This window comes from Triticum aestivum, chromosome 2A (assembly GCF_018294505.1).
Source record: "Triticum aestivum cultivar Chinese Spring chromosome 2A, IWGSC CS RefSeq v2.1, whole genome shotgun sequence".
Classification (NCBI taxonomy): Eukaryota; Viridiplantae; Streptophyta; class Magnoliopsida; order Poales; family Poaceae; genus Triticum; species Triticum aestivum.
In genome coordinates this window covers 16,905,106-16,929,012 of record NC_057797.1, presented here as the reverse complement: position 1 = coordinate 16,929,012, position 23,907 = coordinate 16,905,106, and the positions used below count along the sequence as shown (strand labels likewise).

The window sequence follows — 23,907 nt, the reverse complement described above, 5'->3', positions numbered from 1 at the left end:
CGCGGGTGGCAAGCAGCATGTGTCTTCCTCCACTCCAGCCAGATCCTCCACCAAAGCTCCGTCCAGAGCGCACGCGTACACACGCTGAAACCAAGTGAGCAGCGAGGACCAAGTCCATGGAGGTGTCGGCGTGCTCCGGCGGCCTGGATCCCGCGAGGCTGGCCAAGGCGCCGCAGCTGCTGCGCTCGGCCTCTCAGGCCATGAAGGGGCTGGCCGCCGACATCCACTCCTCCGGCGGGAGCGGCCGGAAATGCGCGCCTGGGGCCGGTAGGTGCGGGGGGAAGGCCGCCGCCCCCATCCTGGAGCTTCTCGAGGCCTATTTGCTCGAGATCTGGGGCATCTCTGCTGCCGCCGAATATAAGGCGCTGGCAGGCCAGGGATGCCTTCTACTTGAACCAAGACCTTCAAGACACGGTCGACTGCCGCAGGTTTCATTCCTCCAACCCACCTCGTGTTCAATTCAAACCACTTCCCGCTCTCAGGTGGTGTGGTTGGCACTGCCTCCCTTTTGGAATAGTTGCGCCCAAACCACCCAAGAAGATCATCAAGGACATCAAGGTTGTGAATCAAGAAACTCGCAAGATTGGCGATCTGCTGGACAAGGGGGAAGACGGCTCATCGCGGCGACGGCGGCCGCGCATGCCTGATTCAAGCAGGGAAATTCTTCACACTAGAAGAGGATTCGTTGGGCGCGACAAGGAGAAGGATGATATCCTGCAGTTGCTCATCCAGCCATGTGCCAAGTCTGCTGTTATCTCTGTTGTTGGTGAAGCAGGAATTGGGAAGACAACTCTTGCTCAGATGGTGTTCACTGATGCAACAGTTCAGGAGCATTTTGATGTCAAATGTTGGGTGTCAGTTTCCAGTAGCTCCAACAAGATGGAGCTCGCAGCCGAGATCCTAAGGTCTGTCCTACCGGCCTGGGATGGCTCCGCTGACAAGATGCTGGATTTTAAAATGCTTCAGTCGGAGCTCCGTCGAGCTCTTACATCCAAGAGGTATCTGATTGTTCTTGATGATGTGTGCAACATCACAGATGAAACCTGGATGGACATGCTCGCTCCTCTACAGTCAGCAGATACCGGGAGCAGAATTATGGCGACTTCCCGCATGGACACCATGCCTCACATCTTCAGAGCGTCGCAGCTGTACACCGTGAATCCGCTGAAGAGCGAGGATTGCTGGACCCTGCTGAAGGAACATGCTTTGCCAAGTGATCCCGGTAATGTCTATCAAGAACTTCACCCGATCGGGAAGCAGATTGCTGAAAAAATCAATGGATCACCTCTGGCTGCTAAGCTAGTGGGAGGTTTGCTGGGAGATACAAGGAGCACAATTCACTGGATGAACATCATGGAAAAAGGATTACAAGATAATGCTGTTTTCTCCGCCCTATGCTTGAGCTATAAATACCTACCGGTACACCTCAAGCGATGCTTTGCATATTGCAGTTTGTTTCCAGAGGACTATAAGTTTGATCCAGCACACTTGTTCCGCCTTTGGATTGCCGAGGGTTTTGTTCAACCACAAGACAGGGCTGAAAAAAGGATGGAAGACATTGCTAGAGAATATTTTGATCAGCTCCTTTCACGCTCATTCTTCCAGGAAATCAAGCTTGGATCCAAGACGTACTACTTGGTGCATGGCTTACTCCATGATCTTGCAAGGTCTGTTGCAGCGGAGGACTGTTTCCGTATTGACGATGGCACGAACTGTGACATCCCGTTAACAGTGCGCCATCTGTCTGTCACCATGAACAGTCTACCTGCCCTCACAAGCTTCCGCAGTCTAAAAGAGTTGCGCACCTTGTTAATCCGACCGTCACTTCCATCCAACTCCAGTTGCTCCCAAGAGGATTTTGCTGTGAATTTAAAAAGTATCCTGGAGAAGTCAAAACAGTTGCGTGTTCTTGATCTCAGTTGCTTTAAGTCCAAAGAGTTGCCCCAATGCATTGATGACTTATTGCACCTCCGTTACCTATCTATCCATGGCTCCATCCAGAGGCTTCCTGAGTCGATTGGCAAGCTCCTGCATCTGCAAGTATTGTGCTTCACTGGGAAATGTTCTTTTGATAAGCTTCCTGAGAACGTTACTATGTTGGTCAATTTGCGGCACCTTCTTGTTGAAACAAAGTGTACTGCAGGATTGGCGGGCATTGGTCGGCTAGCTAACCTTCAGGGATCACTTGAGTTCCACAGTGAGAAGAGGGAAGGGCATAGACTAGAAGAGTTGAGGAACATCAATGGTCTCCATGGGCTACTAAAAATAAAAGGTCTAGAAAATGTTTCAAGCTATGAAGAAGCCTGCAAAGCTGAGTTGAATAAAAAAACACATCTTAATTCTTTGAACTTAGAATGGAGCTCCGCTAGTAGGAATAACCCTCCTCCTGCGGACGTAAAGGTACTTGAAGGCCTAAAGCCGCACCAAGACATTAAGGTACTTAACCTTAGAAGGTATTGTGGCGCCAGAGCTCCCAGCTGGCTACCATTATTGCAGCAGCTGCGTTCCTTGCACCTTACCAATTGCAGGAGTTTGACCATGCTTCCTCCACTGGGGCATTTGGGATCACTCAGACATTTACACATGAAGGAGCTGTGTGCGGTTGACTGTATTGGACATGAGTTTTATGGCACTGGTGATGTGGCATTTCCATCCCTAAACTTCCTTGAATTTGATGATTTCCCAAGGTTGCATGACTGGTCCGGAATAGCACACGGAAAGTCATTTCCATGCCTTGAAAGATTAATCATAATGGATTGTCCAAAATTGGTCAAAATTCCTCCCCTCCCCCCAACTACTTGTGAAGTTACCATTGAGCGTACACAGTTATTACCATATATGAGGCTTGCCCCTTTTTCTTCGAGTTCAGAGAAGCTCCAACTGGATGTTTGTACAACTAATGTCCACTTCAACGGCTTACTTCATGAACAGCACAGAGGAGCCATTGTAGCCGTAAACATAAGTGGTGCTGAGCAGTTCGTTGCTACTGAGGAAATAGGGTCGCTTGTTTCTCTACAAAGGTTGCAGCTTAGTCGCTGTAATTTTACTGACCAAAATTTTAGTAGGTTTCTCCAGGCTCTCCCTTGTCTCTCCTCATTGGAGATGATAGACCTGCCTAACATGACATCTCTTCCAGCATCGGAAACACTTAAGTTCTGCACCATGCTCACTGAGTTGTCCATACGCAACTGCCAGCTTTTGCACTCTCTATCCTCATTGCAGTTTTTTGATTCACTAAAAGTTCTGGTGATCGAGAGATGTCCTAAAATTACTGCAACATCATTTCCGTTGAACTTTAGTAGCCTTTCATCTCTCAAAGTGTTGAGAATATCATACTGCTCAGAGCTCCAATCTTTACCAGTATGCGGTCTGCCATCCTCATTGGAAACACTTCATATTATTGGGTGCCACCCGGAGTTGTCCAAACAGTCAAGAAATAGGACAGCTGCTTTGGTACCTAGTGTGCCGATTCAGTGACAGAATATTTTGCAGGATCTGCTTAAATCTCAACACTCTTTTTTTCTGCTTGTATTTTGTCAGTGGCATAACAGTTACTATTGTTAATTGCAGGGAGAGATGGCAATGCAAACACTGAGGCCACCTGAACACAACCTTGGAGCATCTCTAGTAGAATCTCTATCCCTTGAAACTGCCAAAATCTGTCAAAATCCCACTCCATGAGATTCCCTATCCCAAACCATATCCCTATAATTTTTAGGTTCAAACCTAAAAACACCCCACCTTGACCCAAAATATAGGGTAAAAAATACCCACTGATCCACGGGAGACCAAATTCCCCCAAGTTCTCACCTGCTGCCCAATCGACCCCGCTGTCGCCCCAGTGACTCCATGGATGCCACTCGTCCCCTGCGGCCCATTCAACTCCTCGTAGTGCTGAGTTGTTGCCACCCGCATTGCCCATGGCGGCTCTCGAGTTGGCCGTGTCAGCATCAAGTGTGGTGCTGCCCGCCGCCGGCGGGCGCGCGGGGCCACCGCAGCTCTTAAGCCCCACCTGGGTGCCACCAACATGCAGCCCACCGGCCTTACGACACATGATACCAGCATCCCGTATCTGTGGCGCGCACATGGCACTAACGCCGGCGAGAGGCCCATCTAACCCCCACGCATCCCTCCCATCCCTTGTAGCCCCTCCTCCACCTGCTATTGATGTCAGCAAGCTCGGCATGGGCAACGCTCTGAGGCATTCGACCAAATGCCCGCAAGGTGAGTGAGTTTATCTTATTTTTCTGTTTTAACTCTAAATGGTGTTGAATTGTCACTAATTGATTGTTTCGTACATTGCTAGTGCCAATTTTTCATGAGCATGATGAGCGTCTCTGTGTGCATAGACGACATCAACTACTTGATGCCAAATTCTCAAGTACAAGATGTCGTGGAGTTGTTTGGCACTCTGTTTGACAAGAAGGCGCAAAGGTCGGCCCATTACACGGTGGGTAAGGATGGGACATTGGTGATGGCATAGGACTAGGAGAATATGACGCTTGATGAGGCCATGGGGAATGATCATACCAGGGCCAACTATTGGAAGGACATTAAGTAGGAAAATCATCACAATGTGAAGACACCCTCCTGTCAGGATGAACTGTTTTGGATTATGTTGTGCATTTGTATGTGTGTTGAAAATTTCAAAGTTATGGCATTGTAAAATAGAAGTTTGAATTTTCGTGATGTGATGAAATTGGAGTTAAAATGGGTTTGAATATGCGTCGAGAGAAGATAAATGGAGGGAGGGGTGGATATAGGGGCTGCAGTTTTAAGAGATGTTTGCACTGATGAAATCTTGGACCTTGTCAAACCGGTGGCTCTTTTGCAGCTCATATCAAATGTCCATTCCAGTCAATCATGTCCTTGTCTGATTTGCGTTTTAACATACGTGTTAATTCAGAAAACCACGAAGAGATAGCAAGGTTTGGAGGAAAATAAGGATTTGCTAATTCTCATCTGGATTAGAAATAACAAAGTATCATTCAACTCATTTGCGTTTTGACATATGTGTTAATTCAGCAGCACGTGATGATTAAGAAAACCACGAAAAGATGGCAAAGTTTGGAGCAAAATAACAGATTTGCTAATACTCAACTAGATGAGAAATAACAAAGTGTCATCTAACTCATACACACCATTTGATTAATCAAGCAAAAAGAAAATATAAAAAAAATCACCCGAATCTTGGTGTAAAATCAAAGGGTTTAGAAGTTAGATGTGCCTTAGTTAATTCTCAACTAGATGAGAGCTAGCCACGCCTGGAAAATAAATATGCAGCTCGGTCCAAAAACTATTTCAATATTGTGGCTACCATCTTTAATCTGCAGTCCTTTTGAAAAAAACACTTCAACGTTGTTACTTCCCTGTGATGATATCTTGTTGAGTGAAATAATATCTGATGGTAAACTACGTTTGCATCATGCTGAATACTTCGAGGTAAAAAGTTGGAGGGCGCAAGTTTGAAGTATTTATCAGCTCACTGTTTTGTAGTGAAAGTTGGCAAGGAATGCGGCGAAGCGTGGCCGGAAGACAGAGCCGAGCATCCTGCGCTTGTAGAGAGCCCGACGCCTATCCTGTTGCACTATTGTTCTCGTAGGCTTAGATCAGAGCAAGCACTTGTTGGGTTAATCTTGTTGCACTATTGTTTAGCCCTGTCATGCATTAGGTGAGTCATGCACGTAAGAATGTACTGATGTCTTGGTTTTAGCTAGGAATAAGTAAGTAAACATAGCTAGGATAGATAAATATGCATGTGCCCGTCGTGAGACTAACTCCAGGAGTAACCAAAAAATTAGTTAAGATGAGGTGCATGCATTTGGACGAGTCATTTGAGGAGCTGCATGAGTGGCAAAGGTATGCCTGTGCAGCTAGTCGAGTGATTAGTGGATCAATCCGTTCGTTAGTTGCTTACCATGCGTGTGCGTGTGTGCGTGTGCATGCTAGCTAGTGGGTGCGTGTTAACTGAGTGGGTCTAGCTTGGCTATTTAAGCCCATGTAACTGCATTGTGAGTGTTTATGAGAGAAGAAATACAGAAGCACAGGTTGTGTGACAAAGCCTGTTTCTCGTCTTGTCCCTTCCTGTGTTCTGTGACTAGTTCGTGGATCATATTTGGATTTATCAAAATAGGCGGCCATCCGATTTCAGATATATATTTATGGAAAGCGGAGGGGGCACTTATGAGCATACATACGAATTCAGTCGGTTGTGGAGGGGGGTGTTCCTCAGCATTGGTCGTTTCAAAATATGAGCCTATATTAGTATTGAATTCCAGACGCCAGCGCCAGCATTGGTCGTCTCAAAATATGAGCCTATGTTTATTATTGAATTCCAGACGGCAATGCCAAGACCATTTTTAATGCATTGAAGGGAAATGTGGTGCATAGTTTTAGGACCAGCACAAAAAATACTTGAAGCTTTATGGATTATATTCTGACGTTTACTAAGAGTGTCACGAGCAAGCAGCTTGTTATTAGCCAAAAACCACCACAGGAAACTTGAATGCTGTTGGTGAGTGAAAGAGGGCAGATACTAAGACTGTCAGGTTCGTCAGCAAGGCAATACTCTTGACATTCTCAGGCAGATGGTGCTATTAAATGCGTTCATGGTGGTGCGAGGGTGTGAGCTTCAGGCCAACACCATCCACAGCTTTGCCAATATTAACAGAATGGAACACAAGGTAGCAAGAGAAACAATGACGACAGCAGATACCTCCGATGGCGCAGCTAAGCGCACATATATTTCTCTAGCTACAACTAACGATACATGAAACAAAAATAAAACTGTAGGTTTCTAAATTTGAAATATATATGTTTTCATAATGAACCTGGCTTAAAGCAGGTACAATATGCCATTTGGTTTGAAAAAGCTCAATCTGGACAATTGTTGCGCTATTTAATGACATGTGGCTTGGATAACCTGACACTGATGCAATGTTTTAAAATGCAACAGGGTGATGTATATGTGCCCTCTCTTTTTTCTTTAATTAGTATATGACTGCTGTTGAGAATGAAAGTATTATTGCCTACTGAAAGGCTTGAACTAACATTGATTCGCTACTCATTCTTCTTTCTTGAGGAAGGATGGCAAACATAATGCTCTGCGCCATTCTCCTTTGGGTATTGAACAACCTACAGGATGGCAAAGAAAGGAACAACCTACAGGAATATTCACTGTGAACTAAAAAATTATGGCGCAGGACATTATCTAGGGTGTGTTTGGTTCAGGAACCAAGTGGAAACCTCCGAACCAGTTGAACAACAATAGCTGGTGTACACAAGATAAGATTGTCAGCAAATAAAACATGGTTGGTTGCATCAGACAGGGGATTCACTAGGTAGTTTTCCTTTAGGAAAGATTTGCTAGGCAGTTTACCATGGAGGAATACATGTTGGTATACGAAGTGAACTTTGTGTAGGGAATAGCAAGCAAAAGCTGTGTGTTAGGTACACAGGCTGTGAACTTTGTGTAGGGAATACACATCCTGCTCGGCTGTGTCCCCTAAGCGTGCACAAGCTGGACTGGCAATTTACTCTAGTTTTAACATCCACACTTGGAAGACAGGGTTACCAAAACCATATATATATCTATCTAAACGCAGTTGGACAGGTGTAAATCCAGTTCCACGATAGGAAACAAGCATTTCAGTACTAGTTGAAAAGATTGTGATTGGTGTGTACCAATCAATTGACGGTAATAATCGATTAATAAGAATATCTACTGTAGCTTGCTCCCTTCCCTGCTTGTCTTGGGGACGCAGGAAAACACCACACAGACGCACAACCTCCAAAGCGCAAACAGAAAAGGCACATTCAGAAATAGTTCTACACTTCTACTAGAGAAGGACCCCTGTTTTACGGGAAGAAAAAAAAGAGAAAAGGCAGAGAAAATAACTGTCCCTCTACTGCACAGTAAGTAGTAGCCAAAAGTTGAGCAGTGCAGTCGTACATGAAACAAAAAAAAGCACACGACACGATCACGATGATGAGTGCGTACGGAATCGGATCAAACACACAGCAGGAAGGAAGAAGAAGGACTCTGACTATTGATGAGCGCGTGCGTGTGAAATCAGATCAAAGGAAGGATATATGTATATACCTGTGCAGCAGGTCGTCGCCTTGTCGAAGCTGTCGAACCGGGGATCCCCTGCTTTGTGCTTTGGAGGGTGGCCGCTCCACGAGAGAGGGGATCGAGCGGGCAGGCCCCGTCGTCGATGGCGCCCTTCACCGCGGCCACCTGTACGTGCCGGGTCCAGTTCCAGGAGGGGATGGGATCGGCTCCATCCCCCACCGGAGGCCGGCGCGCACCCTGCTTGCTTGGTGGGGACCCAGGCGGGCGACGAGGCCTCCGGGCGGAGCGAGCGAGCGGGCCGTAGAGTAGAGGGGGTGCGTGGTCCTCGGGGGGAGGAGCGTAATCCGCCATGCCGACGAGCGACGGTTTGTGCTTGGGTGCTTGGGGAGGGGAGGGGAGGGGGTCGGAAAGGTGGTTCGTTCGCGGGGGGAAGACCCTGCTTCCCGCTGGGTTTATCTCTCTGTTTCTCCTGGACTCACCGCTCCCGCCGCCGAGTCAAAAAGGTCAAGAGTGCTCATCTGGCCGACGCCCCGCCACCGCCAGTATTTGATTTCTTCCAAGCTGACTTGAGAGGAAACGGTTCCAGCGCCTCGTATGCGTACCACTATTGAAATGATTTTTTTTTTCAGATGAGCATTGGGATGGTTGGCTATCTTGTACTATAATACGTCCGGTACCATCTAAAGAAAGAAATCATCTGGTACTGTTTGGGGCATCTCTAACACCATGCCGCGGAACTCCTGAAAGCGTCAAGATCAACCCGTCTAGTTTTTTTTGTCATCCAACGCGGTGTCGAAAATGCCCGTATGTCTGAATTTCCGCAAACTGGATGCAAAAGTTAGGCAGGTTTGCGGGAAGGCCTCCGCCACGTAGGACCTCAATAACCCCGGCCCACCCAAAACACCACTCGAAGCCCGCACATTTGGCCACATCCGCCTTGTTTCCGTGTCAAAGCCTGCGCATTCCCACCCTCTCCAGTCGATCGCTGTCGCCCTCCACCCACATTCCCGCCCTTTTCGTTGGCTCCCGCTGCACAAATCCGTTTGTAGCGTTGGTGGAGCCGAAGGTGAAGGATCCAAATTAAGGTGGTGGCCGCCCAAAAGATCAACTCGGCGGCCCGCTACGGGCGCCACCACGTCCAGAAAGCGGCTTTGGTGGCCGGCCACCCGCCTCCTCCTAAGAAAGGCGGACGACTGGGATAGGGACCAAGGGGCAGAGGTTGTGCTTCTCGGGAGTGGAAAGCACAACTGTACTTCACGATGAAGCACGGTTGTGCTTCTCACACAGTGTGCTTCATGCGAAGAAAAAATCCTAAAAGACAAAAAAATACAATTTATTTTCCAAGGAAAACCCAAAAATAAACCATCCAAAAAACAAGAAAAACTAGGGAAAAAATCTCAAAACACATGTAAAATAATTTTTAAAAAATGTTTCCTCACAGGTGCCACGCGGCAGCTAGAGCAGCTCCCACGAACGCCCGTTGGGCTTTCCCAGAAAGGGTACCAGCTTATTAGTTGCTCTCGTTTCTTATGTTTCATGGTACCTTGTCAGGCCATATAGTCTATTTACCAGCCCAACACAAGCCTGTTAACCACATTTACAAAAATCTAAGGGAATAGCTGCCCATTAGGATATTCGGGACATGTTTCCAGTAGGTCACGATGAACAAGTTATGTGCGCCCATCCAACGGCCAAAAATGGACCAAATCATGAAACAGATTCTAATGTGGCACAAGTTGAGACCTTGGCTCGGCTCTCTCCCCCGCTACAGTAGGAGAGGCGATTTTTTCCCCTTCCCCGTTCGATCTAGTTCGCCGGCGGCGGCTCGCTGGTTTCCCCCCCTCTGCCGGCCGCTTCGGCGGCGGGAGGGTGGGGAAACCTCGGTTCCCGTCTGTACATAGCTAGGATGGAGTGGGTGGTTCGCCGGCAGCGCCGTGGAGAGGAAGGCGCTGTCGGGTTGGTGGTTTGTGGCGGCGGTGATCTTCTCCGGTGGCGGGGTTCTGCGGAATCCGACCACTTCCCCGCCTCCTTCCTGGTGCTCGTAACTCGGCGGAGTTGCCGTGCGCCTTCTTCCCGTGCCGGAGTCCGTAGGCGGCGGCTCCGGTTGTTGAAAGTTTGGAAGATGCAGGTGATGAGGTCCAGATCGAAGGCGATGGCGACGATGCAAGGTGGAGGCCCTTTGGGTTCGAGGTCCGTTGACTTCCCGACCGCCATGGGACTCCGTCCGATCCAAGGTTGTAGAGGAGGAGCGGCGGCGGCGCGCCAGCGGCACGTCTTCATCGACGGCGGCGTCTTCCTTATCCTTAAGGACTTGTTTGTAATTGTCTTATCTTTTGAGGACTGTTCTGTAAGGGTACTGGATTAATATCACTTGGTCTTTCCCGCAAAAAAAAAAAAAAACAGATTCTAATGTTTCACGGTACCTTGTCGAGACCATATAGTCAATTTACCAGCCCAACACAAGCCAGTTAACCACATTTACAAAAATCTAAGGGAATAGCTGCCCATTAGGATATTCGGGACATGTTTCCGGTAGGTCACGATGAACAAGTTATGTGCGCCCATCCAACGGCCAAAAATGGACCAAATCATGAAACAGATTCTTATGTTTCACGGTACCTTGTCGAGACCATATAGTCAATTTACCAGCCCAACACAAGCCAGTTAACCACATTAAAAAAATCTAAGGAAATAGCTACCCATTAGGATATTCGGGACATGTTTCCGGTTGTCACGATGAACAAGTTATGTGCGCACATCCAATGACCAAAAAATGGACCAAATCATGAAACGGATGGCCAGAAATGCGCAAAACGTGAGAGTGCTAGAATGTACTCCCTCCGTTTGGAATTACTTGTCTCGGAAATGCATGTATCTAGAACTAAAATACGTCTAGATACATCCATTTCTGCGACAAGTAATTCCAAACGGAGGGAGTAGTTTGGTTTTACTGTCCTAAATTAGAGGGGGCAAAAATATAAATCAAAATGGGCTCATCATACTCACCCCCGCATGGCTTGCGCACGGAATAGAAAGAGCATGTCATGCTTTTCAGCAATATATACTACTCTATTCGTTCACGGATGCAAGATGTTTTGAATATTTTAGTATAAACTGCATACAAATTAGAAGTTAATGAGTAAACACACTAAAATGCATATATACACGTCAGAGTCAAACAAGTTAGAACACCTTATATATCTTTACTGAGGGAGTATATATTAGCGAATGAAGGGAGTACTTTGTACTGGTTAGGATTAAGACAATGTTTCTTGTGATCTTAGGGCATGTACAATGATGCTATCTTAAGAGTGTCACGTAGGATAAATGATGAGGTGGAGAAGAGATAACTCATAAGAAAAGGTTTGTCTTCTCTTATTTAAGAGAAAACAAGAGATGATCTTTTAGCACAATTTGTCTCACCATGTTTTAAGAAATGATAAGTTATTGAAAATAAGACTAAAATATTACCTATTGTAGACATTTTTTTGTCATCTCTAAATCACATGCTAGACTTAAGATATGACCGTCTTAAACGGTTTGAACGAAAAACTTGCAAGTAAAGTAATATCTGCACCCGAAACCTGACCAGAAGCGGACGCGCACGTGTCTGCAAGTCGCCGACTGACTGCCGTCGCATGAATCTTTCTGCATATGCGACAGGCACAATCAATCAACGCGGCATTCTATTCGATCCCCGCTTTGGTCCTGGAGATAGATGACGGAAGGCGGCGAGGATATTCCTTCCACGTTTTTATGTTTTATTATCCTGCCCATTGGAGGTAGCGATCGACGCTGCAGTCTAGCGACGAGAACTGCTTTCTCAACGTGCAGGTTAGTGCTAGGCCGGGAGCTGACAGTAACAGCCTCACCTTTTGTGCATTTTTTTCTGGCTTGCAATTACGCCTCCGCCCTAAGACCCTGTCAAATTTTCGTCGCCGATCGGCCGACATATTCTTCGGCATCACCCTTGGGTTTTTTTACCCGTTCCAGGCCACCTTCTTTCTTCTTCTTTTTCGGAGGCCACCTTCTCTTTTTGACGGGAATTTGAGGCCAGCTTCTAACAAACCCTGCTATTATTTGTAAATGGTGAAGGTTAAAAGAGATTGGCCACTCGACCATCCATCCAAGTTTTTAAAAGGGCTTAAACAAAGGTCCGAGTCACTTGGACTAAACAATGATATTTCTGGGTCAAGAGTCAGGGGTGTGGCATGATAAACCTTCTGATTTCCTGATCCCGCTTATTGTAAAGGATATGATTATGAATTAAATGAAGTTGCCGAAGTTCAAAAAACAAAAGAACAATGATATTCTTGTGTTCCGCTAGCAAGAAAGTGATCTGCTTTTTACAAATGAAACTGAGTAGCTTTGCGGATTCAGTAGCCTTTGATCCCCACTCGATGATCCAAGGACCTGGGTCAAATCTAAACCAACTCCCAACACCATTCTTATCTCTCGGAAAAAAATCTCTCAAGAATTGAATTACATTGATAAATCTGATAGGATTTCAGTTTGAGGATTCAAATTTCACCATTTTTATGAGGATGTCACATAAAGAATAGATTTTTGTGTGTGAAAAGGATCATATCTTATTATGAAGATACACCAAAAGTACAAAACACCTCAAACATAATAAAAATTACATCGAGGTCCATGGACCACCGAACGATCATTGCCGCCGCCAGAACGTGCCGTTGTTGCCGCTCCCATACCGGAGCTGGCCTGACCTTGTCGATAATAGCCGGGAAGTCTTCGTGCACGTGCCAAAAGGACCAGCGCCCCGAAGCCGCAGTCATCGCTGTTGAATCCTTGAATTGATATGAAGAACCTGACACCGTTGTTGTGCATTGAACAGAAAAGTCAACTTCTCGTTATTTTTAAATTAGGATGCTAAAATATGAAAATTAAACTAGTCATGCAATTTGAATAGTAACTTCACGCGAGCCGCAGTGGCCCAAATTAAATTCACCTCTGTTTGATATGAGAATCTAAAAGAAATATGTCCAATTTCACAATCTTTGGTGGTAGAGATATGTGAATGCAACTGGTGATGGTGCACGGCCCTTAGAGCATATACAGCCGGCCACTAACCCTCCCCCCTCAAACGCTCGGGCAGACGGCCCGGTTATTGATCGGTAAAAAAAAACCGAACCAGACTGGTGCCTTAAACGGGCCTCAAACGCCCGAGCTGACCGGACCCCTCGTATCCAGGCAAAATATGGGGCGAATATGGGGATGTCCAGACACGCCCGGGTGCATCCGCCACGTCATACCTGACATGCCTACCCCACCACAAATTTCACCAAATCCACCCCATGACCTACCAGATCCATTTGCTCTCTCTCCTCTCTTCTTCCTCCTCCGTGCCAGACGTCTCGCAGCTCCGCCCGCCACCCTTGCTCTGCAGCCGTTCCGAGGCTCAGCGCCGCCAACACAGACACAATAGTCCTCTCTCCCGTGCTCGTCGCCGCGTACATTGTCGCCAGCCCGGACGCCACAGCGGTATGCCCGGCAACTATCGGGCTGCCCCTTGCGCTCTATATGTTCAACACATTGCCCGACCCATTTTTTGAGGTTTATTTGTAGGGAAAGCGATAAATTCCGTTGCTTTGTCAGACGAGGAGTATGGACCGACAGAGCTTGATAAATGATTGAAGTTGAGTTCTTGGATTTTTCGGATTCGAACGAAGAAGTGGACATGATCATGAGCATGAGCATGCAAGGAGAAATGGACTGGTAGGTGGAGCACATTCTCAACTTCAAGGGATCAATCAAAGGAAGAAGAGTGATTAGTCAGGATAGGGTCTCCGGAGCACGGCTACTGCACAAGGACTACTTTGCTTCGGACCCAACTCTTCGAATGATCCATGGTTTTGTCGCCGTTTTCAGATGTGCAAACCATTGTTTTTTGGGCAGTGTGGAGGGAGTGGAGGCACACGATGACTACTTCAAACTCACAAGGGATTGCTGCGGTCAACTTTCTTTCTCTGTAAAGCAGAACTGCACGGCTGCTCTGAGGATGCTTGCACTTGGTACTGCCGCAGATGCCGTTGGTGAGATGGTCTAGATGGGTAGAGCACATGCCTAAAGACTACTGTCAGTTTTGCCCGCGCCATGCTGCATGTGTTTGGAGTAGAGTATCTCAGAGAACCAAATGTGGAGGACACAGAAAAGTTGTTGGCTATTGAAGAGGCCCGAGGGTTTCCCGGAATGCTCAGGTCAATTCATTGCATGCATTGGCAATATAATAACTGCCCCAAAGGTTTGCGGGGATGTATCAAGGTCACGTCAAAGAGGCCACCATCATACTGAAAGCAGTGTCATCACATGACATGTGGATTTGGCATGCTTTCTTTGGAATGTCGGGTTCTCACAACGACATCAACGTGCTTCAATGATCTCCCGTGTCAAAAGGCTTTGTAATGGGGAATCGCCACCGTGCAACTACAATGTTAATGGTCGTGACTACAACATGGGATACTATCTTGCCCTTGGCACTATCCTCAGTGAGTGGCGTTTGTGTAGATCATATCTGAACCACAAGGCAACAAACAAAGCCACCTTGCAACAATGCAGAAAGCAGTTAGGAAGGATGTGGAGAGGGCATTCCGGAGTGCTTCAAGCTTGTTGGGGAATTTTTCGTGGAGCTGCAATGATGTGGGAATTAGAAACTTTGTGGTTGTTGATGACATGTTGTGTTATTTTGCATAATATGATTGCCGAGGATGAGGGTGATGGTGTAGCCCAAACCAATGATTCTGAAGCGCTTGGAGAACAAGTTCATATCCTGGAAAATCAAGACGCGAATCAGCTTATGAACTTTCTCAGATGCATCAGAATCTCGAGATCATCAGGTGCACACACATCTATTCTTTTTGAGTAGTTTGGAGCACACACAACTATTCAGTGATCTTGTGAAGCATATGTGGACCCACCATAAAAACCAAAGAGCTAATGTTTGAGTTGCGCACTTAAAATAAAATTAATATAAAAACTATGTATTTTCGGTATCAACATTTTTATTTACGTGCGACATTGACGTGTATGATGGACGTGTATGGATTTGCACATATTCAAGGGTCCGTATTTTAGATATGTGGACGCTGGGCATGACATATGAGGGGTCATTCGGTTTCGTCCGAGGAAGTATAGGAGGCCGGATTTGCCAAGTCCGGCCATACACGCTCTTAGGTCCGCCATTGAGCCACGTATGTGAAGGCAACTTCTTGCTTCTCCCGGTGCTTCTATAGAAGCAAGAATATCAAGGAAACAAGTTATAACGAGATATATTCATGGTGGCCATGCTAACCTTCAAACCGCAAAAAATTAAACTCCCCTTATAGTTAACTAAAAAATCGACCAATAAACCTAGCATCGAAATAAGCCACCACATTCTCGAAAACCAACTTACTGCAAAGTCTGCAAACCAACATATAGCCATACCAAAAGATCGAGAACATATGTTGACGTGAGTAAAAAAAGTACTAATCCTATGTCATTGTGAGATGAAAACAAGACATCCTTTCTGAAGATAAAGGCAGATAGAAAATAAATCACTATAACATGGAAAGTCAAGTCTCTCTCTCTATAGAGAGATTAAATCCTAGTAACACTAGCCCCGCCAAAGTTTGTGAATATCAAAATCTGGCATGAAAACCTCTCTAATTCCACAACAGAAAAGTCGGATGCATCCCAGACAGTGACATGTTGGTGGGAACACCAAGAATTGGGGAACCCCGAGCAGAGCACGGAGCAGTTAGAGAGGAGGTAGCTTCCGCGAAGCGCGTAAGAGAAGGAGGGATGATTTCCGTATTCCGCATAAAAAAACGAACTTAAGTCCAAACACATCCAGCTCTCCATCACGAGTAGGATGGTTCAGACGGATCGCGAAGGAGGCATTTCGGCACGTAATTGCGACAAATCATGGGGTGGAGAACGCAAAGACACGCCCGCCCGCCCGCCCGTCCGTCCGTCAGAGAACCAGCTCGGGTTGGACGGCAGTGGGCAGTGCGACCCTTTGGGTGGTAGTTTCGCACGCCCACCGGAGCCACTGCCGCCCGGGCCCATGCCGTGTTGAGACTGCCTTCTTTTCTGAACCCACCTCTCCTTTCTCGCCATCTCGACCTCCCCCGGGCGCCCAGCGCCTCCCCCCTCCTGTCCTCCGCCTCCCCGGACGCAGCCGGAGTGATCCCCCGCGCAGCGCAGCGAGCAGGAGCTGCCGCCGTCGCCGCCGGGACGACCGGTTTGGAGGTGCCCTCCCTCCCTCCCCTTCCCCTCCGCTTTCGTCGTTTCCATTTTGGGGGATTTTTGTTGGGTTTTGGGGGGTTTGGGAGAGGGAGCTCTCGCCTGTTTACGAAATCTAGCGCTGGATCCGGTCGGATCTATGGCCCCCGGCATAGTCCTTCCTCGTTGTTGCTGCGTGAGTTGGTCCATCTCATTATCTTGTAGTACTAGTAGTAAGGCTGATTTTCTGTCTCAGGGCGGAAGGATCGAACTCCGGAGACGGGAGGGGAGGGGGGGATTGTCCGTCGGCGACCAAGGGGCGGGTCGACTGTTCGACAGTCCGAGCTCTTTACTGGGCACTACCAACCCTTCCTGCCTGGTATCTGGGGGTTCCATGAACCAGGCTGTTGCGATGCAACATCTTGCAGAGCAGATATGCAGAGTGACGCTATGGGACAGGGGCGAGGTGTCTGCTGCTGCCAAGAACCTCCTCCGGTCCATCCAGCAGCCCCCCTACTCGATCCAGGCAGACACAGTCTGCTGTTACTCCCTCAGCAGGTGCCACTCCGGAAGCAGCAGCCACGACGGCTATGCGTCTTCTAGTGACGGCGGCGGCACTCCTACTCCAACCAGCAGCAACGGGCGGCAGCTTCACTATCCGTCGCATGCCCACATGGACCCTGGCCCTGTCAGGCTCATCTTGCCGGGCTCTTTGGCCCAGCTAGAGGACATTATCTGCAATTGTCAAGTGGTTTTTGGACCTGATTACAAACAAGTGCTACTCCAAGCATTCTCGGCCAACTCACATGCATGGAGCAGGTAAACCCACAGCTTTGTTACTAAAGATGGTAAATTTTGGCATCATGTATTCCTTTTTTTCTTCCCTCACACAAAATATATTCCTTTTTTCTTTACTGTTATGACATTGCAGCGAAATAACGAGTGCCAGATACTTCCTCCGTCCAGAATTACTTGTCAATGATATGAATGCATATAGACGTATTTCAGTGCTAGATACATCCGTTTGAGCGACAAGTAATTCCAGTCCAAGATAGTAGTAAAGAGCCCAAAGGAAGTTTGAGTACTCTCTCCGTCCGGGGCTGGTCGTAATGGGGAGTATCATATACTAGTATCATGCATATGATACTAGTGTATGATACTACTTCCGTAATGCATAATATCATAAGTTAGTATCTTAGGTTGCCTTATTAATTGGCATGCATGACACAAAGTAGTACAACATTTAATATGATATGGTATCATGATATGATACCACATCCTCTCTTTCCTCATTTAATCGTGTGTCACATCATTCAAAAAGTCTAGTTGGCACGCATGATACCGCTTATGATACTCCCATTACGAGCAGCTTAGGCCCGTGAGCAGCATAAGAGCATGGTTAATAATATAACCAACAATTGGCTATATAAACATGACATGTCATCAAGAGTTAGCATTATTAATTACTCATACAATAAGGTTGGCTATAAGGGTAGAACTTTTTTAACTTCCTCTCTCTCTCTTTCCTCACATTAAATGCTTCTATCTAGGAACTCGTGTAGAGGCTGGCTCTTGCATGTTAGCCCACTCCATCACTTTTTTCTTGTCTCTTTTCTCCACATAGGCAAAAGTGAGACTGGCTCTTGCTGCTAGTTCGGCAAAAGTGAGACTGGCCCACTCCATCACTCCATCACTCATATTGTCTTGGGATATGTGATGTTACGGTAACTAGCTAAGTTACTCAATTTACCCCTCTCTCATTAACTCATTGCCACATAGACAAATTTGCTGAGTTGGACCCGATGTTACTCTTGAAGTTACTCCCACTATGGCCAGTCTTATAGCCCACTATTGTACTTGCTCTAAGCATGTCCCTTCCTATTAGGCCCCATAATTAAGTCGCGGTTGGAAACAGATATTTTCCCTTGGTCTTCCTTCTGTTCCTGCGCTGGATGGATATTTAACAGTGGCAAAGCTGCTGCCTTGTGACCATGAGGTCATGGGTTCAAGTCCTGGAAACAGCCTCTTACAGAAATGTAGGGAAAGGCTGCGTACAATAGAACCAAAGTGGTCGGACCCTTTCCCGGACCCTGCGCAAGCGGGAGCTACATGCACTGGGTTGCCCTTTTTCTTCCTTTTGTTCCTGCGCTGGATGGATATTTAACAGCAGTGAAATCCATAGCACATAAATCTGCCCAGCATGCAGCCAATGCATACGCAACATGCATGTCCAGGAGCAGCCGCTGTAGTTAATTACCGAAGTCAAACCGTTCTCGCACTTTAATTTGATGTGAAATACGAGATTTTTAAGGGGACTACTCTGTGTGCCTTGGTTCTAGTGTTTTGGTTTTGGGCCCAATAAACCCGGACGGAGCGAGTACATAGATAGAATAGACTGGGACTGCCATTGTACAATACAGCTTAAAAACAAAGAATAACAGTCTACATAGATTCGCTAGAAATTTCCAATATATGCTTTCCCCTGTTCCTTCGGTGGAGACATTTCTCTTGTTGAACCATCCTTTGTTTTGAATTTTTGCTCTGCACTGTTTGCCGCTATAATATATTGACATTTTGTGCATTTTCCTTCCAAATCTCTTTCATGCTTGTATTAATTGGACCATGCCAATGTATTGTACTAGCTGTGCTTCTCTGTGGCCCAACGGATCACATATCCCTCAATCAGTAGAGTACTTATGATTTTGCCCTGAAGTTAAAAATACCAAGCTCTGTATTCTCGTTATGACCACGCATCACTGACCTTTTAGTGATTATATATATCTTTTCCTCTTTCGAAACTCCCAAATAAATCATCTGAACTCTTGGGAAAGGTAATACTCAAACTAGAAATTATGTTTCCAAAGCAACTAGCACGGTGCCCCATGCAAATACGCGGACAACATCTGATTAGTGCATTTCACCTTTTTGATATAAGGTTACATACGCTTAATATGCTATTTGAAAATGACATGGTTTTGTTAAAGCCACTAAAAGTTCTTTGTTTTATAAAATGAACTATAATAGTGAAAGAAAATTATTAGTTCTCAGTTTCAATGTATGTATTTCTTCTGCTTCACTCTATATCCTTAGGGTACCATACCAAATTAAGAGAGCACTGAATTTGTAGAACTTAAATGAGAAATTATCATACATACATGTACTCAAACAGAATACAAATTAAACCTTTTCAAATAATCTCAATGGGCTGTATGCAGCTATCATGCAAATGGTGGGGTGGAAGGGGGGGAGAAGGGATTGCGTGGAATAGAGCATCCATTACCTAAAAAAAGTGTATAGAGTGAAAATAATACAGTAATGAATTATGTGTGAAGACTGAGCGCCATTTAGTTTGTGGAACATCCATTTGAATGTCGCACTCACCTCTGGTTCATATACTAGAGAAATCTCACTTTGAAAATTTACATCAGAGAGAGTTTGGTCCACAATTCTATTTTGTCAATAATGATGTTGCTGGTGTTTTTGAAGAAGCGCATGGCTTTTTTATGTATATTTGTTTCGGTGATAACATGATTCTTCAAAAAGAAATGTTGATATTTTGGAATGGGTTACAAATTAGAAACAAAATCGCAAGTTTTGCATATCCTAGTCTTTATCATCCACTTATCTTGCTCTCTTTATGTCTACTGTTCTTCACCACCTGCATGCTATGCCTCTTTCTTCAACCACTTCACTCTCATGGATGACCCAGCACAGTATTGACACTAAAGCGCCTCCAACATCGACTTCTTAATCGCTGGTCTCTATGACCAGGACAATCTTTGTGAACCGAGTAGAGCTTTCATTGATTGGGGTATAAATGATACTTCGGTTCCCCGATCATCGGGACTGGCAACACATCCAAGGATTTGGTCTTTGTATGCCACGGTGTGACCAATCATTTTAGAGCAACTTCCAAAAATATGTATTTCTCCTGCTCTTCTGTGTGCCAGCACATCATAGTACAATTTAAGCGATTTCCAAATTCTGAAAAGTTCTACTTGTTGTTTTGACATGCTCTGTAACATAAGAATTGTACTGGAAGTACAATTTCTGCTTTTTTATGATTGTACCCCCTCTGTCCCAAAATAAGTGTCTCAAACTTCAGTACAAAGACTTTGTACTTAACTTTAGTAAAGTTTAGTACAACTTTGTACTAACTTTAAGTTTTTGTGCCCTCTTTGGCGCATCCTCAGCCCACACCGCACTTCACCTTGCACCTTGTTCCGCGTCTGTCGTCTGCAGCTTGCTACTGGCACCTTTCAAGATCACAGCAATTTTGTGTTGATCATGTACTGAGGGATCTCATGTGGAGCAACAGTCTGGTAGGATTTCAATGGGTTGAACAAAATACCCACCATTATAAGATTAAAAGATACGCTGTATGAGACTATGAAAAGATATAGTGGCTGTGGTCTGTTTAGGCATAGTTACAAAGATCTAGTGGCTGTGATATGTTGGGTATAGTTATGAAGATCTAGAGGCTTTGATTCCTTAATAAAGAAGAGGGCCCACTGTCTGAAGGACAGTTTTTTTGTGTGATAATTTTAGTGATTTCTCTCCTTTTTTATCCATTTTGTGTTTTTAGTATATAGCCGAAATATATAGATAAAGCAGAAACTTCAGGTCAGACAACACGAAATCAGTATCATCAATGTAGTAGAGGAGAAATACTAATGATGAATAAATTTTGTGCATTACATGGCCTGCAAATTGGAGTTTTTAGTAATGCATGTATATGTAGGCGTTAACTGCTTTGTTTTGCTGTATTTGCTAACCTTTGTTGTCATTTTGAGATGCGTTTGTTTGTACCTGTATGTGCTTTTGGATCCTAAAAGAATATATTCTTTGACCTAACCTCAAATGCTTGTGACAGTTGACTGTTCACCATATCATCATTTACATGCTAATCAACCAACTCTATTGTCTTTCAAATGGTTTGAAATATTGTTGAGTACTCGGGCTGATGTAGTTTGTGTTGAAAATTGACCTATGACTGCAGACTTTTGCTGTTTGTTGAAATTTTTAGATATATATGGCACGTAATGTTTACCTTGACACTAAAAGATGACTACACTAACCAAGATAAAACTGGTCGAGCTACTAAACCGAGTAAAATTCTGAATGCTTTGCAAGGATTTTTATGATTTGTATAGAACTCTTGTTACTTGGCAGTTTTAATCTGAAAGCACAGGTTAAGGAGTTCTCTAGTGCATTCTGTGGTACTCTGTAACGGTCCAAAATGATCTCTGTAAATATACAGTCTCTTGCGATGCTAGAACATTTATGTATCCGTAAGAATACTGGCTCTTCAAATGTTTCATAAATTGCTAAAATATTTGTACTCACAATTCAAGCTCGCTTTTCTTTTGTGTAACAGGTTTTTCTGTGAACCGGACATACCATTGGTTCTTCGTGGAAGAACAGTGGATCCTTCTGAGCATACAGAAGAATTGACCACTATGTTGAAAATCAACACCCAAGTCCTCTGTTTGATGAAACACCAGTTATGTGAGCAGAGTCGATCATTTGAGGAGTTAAAAATAGGATACTTTGCGCAGTTTGCAAAGTGCCCTATCAAGGAGCTCTTGGAGATTGCAGTCTGTCTTAGCGAGGCAGTGTGGCCTCCCACCCGTATTCCTCCAATGCTGCTTGCCTGTGAGGCACTTAAGGATGTCCTTCCTCTTATAGAAAAGCTTCCTTCCAGTGAATCTGGTGACTGCCTTTCCAATATTTTGCACAACATGAGAGAGGCTTTCAGGAGATTAATGGACCATACCAAGCACCACATAGAATCCAATATGAAAACGCATCAGGATGACATTATTCATCCAATGACATGTTTCCTCATATGCTCAGTGAGATCCCTCCGCAGTCACAGAAATTTAGTGCAATCCACTCTTGCCCCTGGTGATGACTCCAACTCATTTGGCCATCTTCTGCATGACGTGATTACCTGCTGGAAATCTGGTCTCACTGAGTATGCAAACATATATCACGCAGATGTGCAGCAGCGATGCATTTTCCTATTGAACAACAGAGACCATTTTAATAGGAAGACAGATGGCCTGTTGAATGAGTTGCTATCTGATTGGCAGATTGTTGAGCAGTATGATAATGAGTTCAAGTTACTCTTGATTAAGAGATATACAGATGAGGCCTGCGCTCCGGCCAAGTCTTGTTTAAATCGCAGCTGCTGGTGGTGGTGGGGCAGTCAGCGTCCATCCTTAGACGCGTTTACTTCGAAATTCAACGAGACTTTTGATAGTCAGAGAACTTGGAAGGTTCCCGATGTTGCCCTACGGCAGGATCTGAGAGATAGCATAGAGGAGTGCATCCTGTCAGACTACACAAGGTGTCTCGAGAACTGTTCAAGTTCGGGGCTGTTTTGTTCATGCTTGCAGATAGATTCAGCAGGGGAGATATATACCACTGAGAACTTACAAACAACGGTGCAGAGCTTATTTGAAGGTTGCTGACGTCCTAGGTTTTTTTCCTCCCTTTATCTCCCCTTCGCTGCGAGGAAGTAGTTCCCTTTCTCCTTGTTGTAACAATTGTGCATAGTTGTGCTTGTATAGTTGAGATTACCAGAAGAACAATACGTATAGCAGCATTTTTTGGCACCACAAACCCCATTGTTAGTTGTGCCAACCTAGGAGTTTTCTCTCTGTATCTACTGTACTTCTACCCGCTCTGTGAAGAAGATGGAGGAAGAAACTTGGCATGGAGTTGAAGGTAGCTTTCATTATCTTAAATGATTACTTGTTTGATTTCTCGTAGTATGATGTCTTCCTATCATCCTATGCCGGTTCTGTTCGCTATCCTCAAAATTAAGGGGGTTTTTCCATTCATGTCTGTGCATGAATGGCATCGTGTTTTTTTAATGGTATCAAGTTTTTGAGGGAAATGAGATACAGACATGTAGCAGCAGCTGCTGCATGGCCAGTAATTCCCGGGGGCACCGTTACCGCCACACTGAGGGAAGGCTAAGAAGTGCTCTGATACCTGATTATATTGTTTTTTTTGACACCTGAAAACAGTAGGAGAGTCTCCTACTGTGAAATTAAATTAATGAATGAGTGAGTTTACATATATTGTTGAGATGTGATCCCATATTGTCGCCGGGGAGGAGACGCCTGGCACCTCACCTTTCGGGATTCACAGTCGGGGGGGAGATTTTTGCTATCATAGAGCACCTCCAATAGCTCCTGTAGAAACTTTCTTGTAAAAGCCGTTTTATGGGATGTCTGTCAGTGGTGGAGGCAGGGGGATGGCAGCAGGGGCCAAGCCAACATGCAGGATTTTCCATTACATCGGTGATTACCTGCCGCTGATATTGTGTATTCAATAATTTGGTTGGCTTTGGCTCTTCCCAACATGATTTAACATCAGTTGGCCGCTGATCACTCGGGAAAGTTCTGGCAAGGCGGCCGGCAGGAGTGGAGAGGCGGGCGGGCGACATGGTCGGTGGCGGAGCAGTGGCGCGGCCCGGCAACGAAGGAGTGGCCGTGTCACCGCATGAAAGTTCAGGCGGTTTCAGCAACGAAGGAGTGGCCGTGTCACCGCATGAAAGTTGAGGCGGTTTCAGCCCACCAAAATATACGGGAAGGTCA

General features: G+C 45.6%; 2 protein-coding genes across 3 annotated transcripts; both read left to right on the top strand.

The window, feature by feature from the left end:
* Positions 1-434: 434 nt before the first annotated feature.
* On the top strand, positions 435-4,721 carry LOC123187018 (putative disease resistance RPP13-like protein 1). 2 transcript variants are annotated; one of them, XM_044598764.1, is made up of 3 exons: positions 435-3,492; positions 3,571-4,224; positions 4,307-4,721. In XM_044598764.1, the coding sequence occupies exon 1, from the start codon at positions 640-642 to the stop codon at positions 3,475-3,477; it is 2,838 nt and encodes a 945-aa protein (XP_044454699.1). In that variant the 5' UTR covers positions 435-639; the 3' UTR covers positions 3,478-3,492; positions 3,571-4,224; positions 4,307-4,721. The 2 variants fall into 2 exon arrangements, with proteins under 2 accessions (XP_044454699.1, XP_044454700.1); XM_044598765.1 differs by having other exon boundaries at positions 435-4,224.
* Positions 4,722-16,103: 11,382 nt separating this feature from the next.
* LOC123187017 (uncharacterized) lies at positions 16,104-23,073 on the top strand. Its single transcript, XM_044598763.1, has 3 exons — positions 16,104-16,324; positions 16,554-17,116; positions 21,675-23,073. Exons 2-3 carry the CDS (start codon positions 16,692-16,694, stop codon positions 22,771-22,773), a joined length of 1,524 nt encoding a protein of 507 aa, XP_044454698.1. The 5' UTR covers positions 16,104-16,324; positions 16,554-16,691; the 3' UTR covers positions 22,774-23,073.
* Positions 23,074-23,907: the final 834 nt, after the last annotated feature.

What these genes read in the sequence shown, in the direction of transcription:
- LOC123187018 (XM_044598764.1), top strand. Translation starts at nt 640, where the DNA reads ATGCCTGATTCAAGCAGGGAAATTCTTCACACTAGAAGAGGATTCGTT.
- LOC123187017 (XM_044598763.1), top strand. Translation starts at nt 16,692, where the DNA reads ATGAACCAGGCTGTTGCGATGCAACATCTTGCAGAGCAGATATGCAGA. An exon ending in AACTCACATGCATGGAGCAG is followed by an intron (nt 17,117 to 21,674) that starts GTAAACCCACAG and finishes TTTGTGTAACAG; the next exon opens with GTTTTTCTGTGAACCGGACA.